The following is a 7,287-nucleotide window of genomic DNA, read 5'->3' on the forward strand; positions in this document are numbered from 1 at the left end:
CACACACACACACACACACACACGTACAGGTCTAACCAAGGGTACATAAGTAATCACAGCACATCGAAGATCCCACCAAAAAGCCCTGCCCCCCTACACACACACACACACTTTAGGCCTTCAGCTTCTGAAAAAAAAAACACAAGAAAACAATCAAATACACGCCTTTGAGTTAACCCTACTGCAGAAATACACTGGTGATCTGCAGCTAATAACAGGGCCTCCTTCCAGTGGTGAAACAAAATTAAGAATTGACAAATCAATCATGTATCAGAAATCAAACATGCAGACACCAAATAAATTAAATCCTCAGTTTAGAGCAGTTGACCTATTTATTAGTACTGTCCACCAGGACAAAGACAAGTGAGCTTCTGGAAAGCCTGTCTGCCTGCCTGCAGAGGGACATAACAGACTTTCATATAAACCATATAAGTCTCAAACACTATTATAAAAAAGGCGACTTAAAAACCAGAGTAATGCACAAAGATCAAACATTACAGGTCACCGCGAAATTCAAGTCAGCTCTTCTTGGAGACACGATGTTCCTGCTTTTCCGGGCCATCGGGGGAAAACCCCCAAAAGTGATTGATATTGTGAAGACTAACATTTTTTTTCTAGCTAAAGCTCAGTGATTGTGAGCAGGTGATAAACTGTCGTGCCAACTCTACCTTTTCTGCTTCACATGAACAGATGTGTGTTTGCCTCCTTAAACGTGTTTTGCATGATTTTATGCCTCACTGCTCCTCAGAGTTTAAGTTCTTCTGCTACTGAGGGTCTGAACTGTTCGTTCACTCACACTGAAAACTGCATCAGGATGATTTTTCCAATAACTCTGATTATTATGTTCGGTTTTCTGAGTCAGGGTGAGAGATTTTTATTTTTGTTTTATTTTTTAATTCTGTCTGTGCTGTTCATGTTTCTCTGATTTAAAAAGATCAATTTGTTGTTTTTCATTTCTCAAGACTGAAATCACTTTATTTTTCATTTCAGAGTCGTTTGCCAACAATTTTCTGACTCAAACAGATAAAGCCAAGTCTGTCCGTCTTGAGGGGACTGTGACCATCAGTGCCACAGGGAGTTCAGATATTGGTGCTGATCTCAGTTGGTACCTTCAGAAACCTGGACAGCCTCCCAAACTTCTTATATACTGGGCATCAAATCGCTTCTCAGGAACTCCGTCTCGTTTTAGAGGCAGTAGATCTGATTCTCAATACACTTTATCCATTAGTGATATTCAAGCTGAAGATGCTGGAGATTATTACTGTCTGGGCCTCCATGGTGATAGCACATTCACACAGTGGTTTATAGCTGTACAAAAACCTCCTTCAGTCTGGCTGAAGGCTGCAGCTGCAGAGTGTAGGAGAATATCTGGTTCACTAAACACAACATGAATCATCAACCACAAACACAATATATCTAAACAAAATTACACAGCTTTGTAGTTTTAACTCAAATTTATATATTTGCTACAGCCTCTAAATGTTTGGCTTAAAGGAACCCAGCATTTAAAACTGCTGCCATTTAATCGCCTTTTAATAATCGTAACGTAGTTATTCACAAAGGACAGACTGTAACAGAAAGATGACTATGAACCAACCATGCAATGGGCCATTAGATTCAGTCTACTCCCATGAACAAGTTCTAGAAAACTAGAATAATAGGTGTAGGATATCTAAGTCGATCAGCAACAGTAGAAAAGTTTTTACAGAAACCCACAATGCCCAAAAACCAATGCTGCTCACGCCTGGATGAGGGCTGGATATGGCACACATTTTAACATTGGATACCCTTCCTGACGCACCCTTATTCAGGGATTTGCGCTATACACAGTCTTGAGCTACACTGTGGTACAACTATAAATCATACAGCCAATATATTAAACCACATTAAACCAACCACAAATTGTTGTCAATACTTTACAGGTGTGTTCTCTCATGCACAAAGTTTTAGCTTCATTTCAAATATGAAAACTCACATTGATCAGCACATTAACTGTGTAATGATACTGTGGTCAGAGAGATTGAAGTGAGAAATTGGAGTATACTGTGATAATATACACCAAATGTGTTGTTGCATCTACTTTTGTGATGAAAACAAAATGAGTACAGGAAAAGTTAAACTTTCACATCTGTTTGTTTCACTTCCTTTTTGCTACTTAAGACTGACGAACTGTAAATTCCTTTAAAGTGCATCTGTATGAAAATTCATTTTTTCAGTCTAAGAGCCTGAATGTCAAAGATTTCAGTCAGAATCCTCAGATAAATTCAGTGTCAGAGAGCTAAACACTAGACAGCTATAATATATATTGATAGTGTGAATGACACTATGATAAGACAGAGGAGAGGAGGTCACAAATAGGATAAAGAACATAAAACTTTAAAAATATCTAAAAATTGTATTTCCACATTTACAGTCAATTTAAACTTTAAATCTGTGTGTCAGCTGGATGCTGCCTGTCACCTCCACTCTGCATACTGGCTGCTACATAGGGAGTGGGATTGCAGGAGTATACCTCTTCTTCTTCTTCTTAGCCTCAGGGTGCTGCTGCTGTAGCAGATGTATGTTTGTCTCCATAAATGTGTTTTGTATTCCTATGCCTCACTGCTCCTCAGAGTTTAAATTCTGAGAGACACTGAGAGTCTGAACTGTTCATTCACTCAAACTGAAAACTGCATCATGATGATGTTTCCATCAACTCTGGTTGTCATATTGGGTTTTCTGAGTCAAGGTGAGAGACTTTGTTTTTTGTTCAAGTTACTCTGACTGTAACTGGTATATTTTATGTTGTTCTCTTGTCTTTATTTCAGAGTCATTTGCCAACAATTTTCTGACTCAGCCTGATCAAGCCAAGTCTGTCATTCTGGGAAATACTGTGACCATCAGTGCCACAGGAAGTACAAATATTAATAATGCTCTAAGCTGGTACCTTCAGAAACCTGGACAGCCTCCCAAACTTCTTATGTACTGGGCATCAACTCGCTTCTCAGGAACTCCATCTTGTTTCAGTGGCAGTAGATCTGGTTCTCAGTACACTTTATCCATCAGTGATATTCAGGCGGAAGATTATTACTGTGTGGGCTACCATTATGATGGCACGTTCACACAGTGAATTATAGCTGTACAAAAACACCTTCATTCTGGCTGAAAGATGCAGGTGCAGAGTGTTGGACTGCATTGGGAATGACTGGTCCACTAAACACAACACAAGCATCCCTCCACCTCAAAATGTACAACACATACAGTACATTAATACGGTGGCCCATAGAGACAAAGCACGCACAAACTCCAAAACACGTACAAAATACAAAACCAAGCACACCATTGTTTTTCTTGTGACATTACCAATAAGTTTGATGTGTCACATGGCCCTCTTCCTATTGAAAAAACAAAAGTTGTATCCAAGATGGCCGACTTCTAAATGGCCACCATGGTCACCACCCATCTTGAGGAGTTTGCCCCCTCACATATACTAATGTGCCACAAACAGGACTTTAATATCACCAACCATTCCCATTTTATTACAGTGTATCCATACAAATGGCCCACCCTGTAGTACATTAAAAACACAATTGCTGGGACTGGTCACAAAACATCAACAGAAAATACTTTTAAAAATGAATATTGATCTCAGACCCTTTGCACAATGTAGATGAAGTCTGAGTTAGAGAATCGATCAATCTATTTGATGCTGTTCATGATTATTCAGATGGAGGTACCAGCAGAAATCTAGACAGGCTGCAAAGCTCCGCATAAAATATGCACACAAAAAACCCTTCCACTTCTAATTTTCTTTACCACTATGTAATGCCACCTGTATTATGAGTGCAGATCTGATCATTTTTAAAAGTATTACATCTTCACCAATTATTTTTGGAGTCTATTTAGGGCTGCTCCTAATTGTGTACACAGTTCTATGAAATCCAAAATCCAAAACACTTTAATAATATTGTCTTGAATACTGAGAGGAAGGAAAATAAAAAAAAACCCAACATAATCAGTTCATTTCAGTGTTGAAACATTAATATTGATGGCAAGAGAAGGATGGTGTACAGGTTTGGTATGCCCAAGTATATACTGAGGGTGTGCTGTCTGGCAGAGACCTCAGTCAGTAAGATCTTGACAATAATCCAAGGGAAGCTGGGGGTTTTAAATATGAATGGACCCTTTTGGGTACTTCAGTGTAGAACTCCTATCATAGACATGGTGTTAAGTCCCAAAAGGTTGATTCTGTTCATCTGGACGTAACATTTTCAGTGGGAGAAACGTTTCATCACTCATCCAAGTGACTTCTTCAGTCTCAGCTGACTGCAAGTTTCCCCAACCTTGTAAAACAGTACATTCGCACAATGACTGAAACTAGGCCACTGAATGAACTATGGGCTGTGAGGTCAGTTCCTTGATCATTAATGATCATTAAGATTTACTTACCTGGCTGATTGAGCATGCATCAAGACACCTGGTGTTAAGCACTTTTCACAACCAGCTGCTGAGATGAAATCGATATATCAGTCTCTAAGTTAATGTTGTCAGCACTCTCACACAAAAGCTTTGGTTTGTTCGACAGACTTTAAACCTATTATTGCTCATGCTCTCCACACTGTGAGCTCCTGTCCTGGACTTCAGAAAGCCCCTCCACTGTGCACACTGGCTCTTGCTGAGATTCTGGCGGATGATGAGTAAACTGACCCAGGACTATGACAGAATCAAAGTTGCATGATAACTTGATTACCTGAGTTTTAAGTTTAGACTTGAAGGAATTAGGTTGTGCATTGCCCTCTTCTTTTTTAAAAACACACCAAAAATTTGAGTATTTTTATATTTTCTACATTTCTAATGTCAGTCCTCCAAGAAGAGGAGTTTAGAAGTTTTAAAATATCTGTAATTGTCTGTCTTTCTGGTATACAACAAAATAAATGCCAGCATTTCTGAGCCAAATAGAGATGTTTGGATGTGGATATATCAGAGACACAATGGGACCCTGTTGAAACAGTTAAACTGGAAACAAGTTTTATGTTCAAAGTTTGCCGACCTTCGGTGCAAAAACAGTAAGCCGTAGGAAGATTCAAAGTTCAGATTGTGGTTTATGTGTATATACGACAGTACAAAACCCAAGGCAGGAAAAGTTGTGGTTATCGCAACAATCACGATTGGCTATCATTAGTATCAAACTATCGGCCTACGAAAGCAAAATTCATGTGGCAGGTTAAATGATACTGAATATGTTTATTTTCTTCTTGGCTGGGAACCATGTTGGCTTTTCTGAATTGGAGATGATAGTTTTAAAAAAACAAAAATGTCTTTCAGTCTTTCACTGAAGGCTGTAGGTCCAGAGTGTCGATGAAGAGACTGTGATGAGAATGTCCATTAAACACAACACAAAAAGAGTCATCAAGCAGAAGCGCAAAGAATAATAAAAAGTGAAACTCATGGTTTTTACATGAAGGATTAACTTACATTTATCTCATAAGAATTATTGTGCAAGAAATATATATTGCAATGACAACCTTGTGCAATAACCTGTAATTTTCTTACATACTTAAGCCAAAATTAGCTTGCTATTTTTTAATAACAATGGTATTACTGCAGATTCTGAAAATGATATTTTGAATATGAAACAAAAAACAAAAATGATTTTTCATGAGCTGTGATTTTATTTTGTGATGAAGACTTTTTTTTTCTTTACAGCATGATTTTAAAGCACAATATGGAAAAGATTAGCTGATGAAATCTGCATGCACATCAACAAGAGTCAAACATCTGCAGAAATATCGCAACAGCAGAAACATGTAGCTTCATCAAATTATAAAACACATCATTTGCAGACAGGAAGTGTTGCTGAAGCTCTACTCTGAGCACTGGTCAGTGTTCAAGGTTTGAGTGACAGGGCTCTGTCCACTCAGACTGGCCTCACAGCTCACTGAGCCCGCCTTCTTCCACTGGTCTACAGAGAGGCTCAGGGTGCTGCTCCAGCTGTAGTGGCCATTTGTTTCCAGGACCTCCAGGCTGGTTGACACACCCGAGGACATCCTGGTGCCCCCCATCTTCCAGTCCAGTGTCCAGTTTGAGGGGAAGCCCCCGGTGGCCAGACACACCACAGTGGCACTACTCTTCTTCTCCTCCTCTTTGGAGGGAGGGAGGATGGTCAAGGTGGGCTGCACCACACCCACTGGAGGAGAGAAATGGGAAGTAGAGAGGGGAAAGGAGTTTACAAAAAAGTTACAATTAAAGAAGGTAAAAACAAGTAGATGAAGCTAAAATAGTAAAAGTAAAATCTTTAAATTATTTTCATAATGTTTTACAGTTAACAACTCATCCCCGTCTTATCCCAGAAATGTTATTCTGTTCATCTGGATGTAGCATTTTCAGTGTGAGAAGCGTTTCATCATTCATTCATCCAAATGATATATTCAGTTTATTGCAGGTTTCCCCAACCTTAGAAACAGTACATTTGCTTAAAGCATCTTACAATACTGTTATTGCAATTATTCCCCGACTTTCTGCAAATGATTCTCATGGCACTGATCAGGGGCAATGACAAGTTGTATATTAATGTTTGTGAAACTGACCTCATGGCCCATTGTTAGTCAGTGTCGCTGGTCATTATGAAAATGGATTCGTGACAAAATATTTCCCCCACTGAAAACTCTACATCCAGATGAACAGAATTAACTTTCTTGGATTTCCCTACCTAGATAATTGAGCATGCATCAAGACAACCCTGTGACAATTTCTTTAAGTTAAAGTGACAAAATTAAGACACTTGGGTGACTACGGTAAAAACATTGCCATCTGTTTCTTTCACTTCCTTTAAACTACTTTTGAAATAAATGAACCATAAACACAAAGATGATCTGCATTTACTGATGAATTCAGTTTATATTTTTAGAAGTCTGTAAATGCACTTTTCAAGTAACAGTTACTTTCAAAAAAACTTTAAAAAGATGTTACGTTAAATATTATGCTTTTGTGTTACAGTTTGAAAGAGTTATAATTCCTATGAACATTTTCATAAGAAAATGCTAAAACAAAATTAGGTCATATTAAAGAGAAATGTAAAAATATAGACAATATATACATCTATCCATTCATTCTCTTTCTCTTATCCACACTCTCAGAAATAGAGGTACGAGAGAAGAACATTTTTGTACCTATAGGTACATTTTTTTAAAATGTTCCCTTAAAAGTACAATACTGGTCTTTAAAAGTCCAGAAATGCCCCTTTAAAGGTACAATTTGAAATAAAGTACAAATCTGTACCATTTTGACCTGTACTGCAGTGACAGTGGC

General features: G+C 38.3%; 1 protein-coding gene across 1 annotated transcript in view; it reads right to left on the reverse strand.

Moving 5' to 3' along the window:
- LOC102308409 overlaps window positions 1–6,166 on the reverse strand; it is a gene marked incomplete at its 5' end in the record, with an annotated part of 8,877 nt that extends 2,711 nt beyond the window's left edge. The window contains 2 exons of the mRNA XM_042217264.1: window positions 343–392; window positions 5,919–6,166. Of these exons, the coding sequence (XP_042073198.1) occupies window positions 343–392; window positions 5,919–6,166 (298 nt within the window). The remainder of the gene's footprint in view (window positions 1–342; window positions 393–5,918) is intronic.
- Window positions 6,167–7,287: the final 1,121 nt, after the last annotated feature.

The sequence above is a fragment of the Haplochromis burtoni genome, unplaced genomic scaffold (genome assembly GCF_018398535.1).
Source record: "Haplochromis burtoni strain Fernald_Lab_line unplaced genomic scaffold, NCSU_Asbu1 Contig_1740, whole genome shotgun sequence".
Taxonomy (NCBI): Eukaryota; Metazoa; Chordata; class Actinopteri; order Cichliformes; family Cichlidae; genus Haplochromis; species Haplochromis burtoni.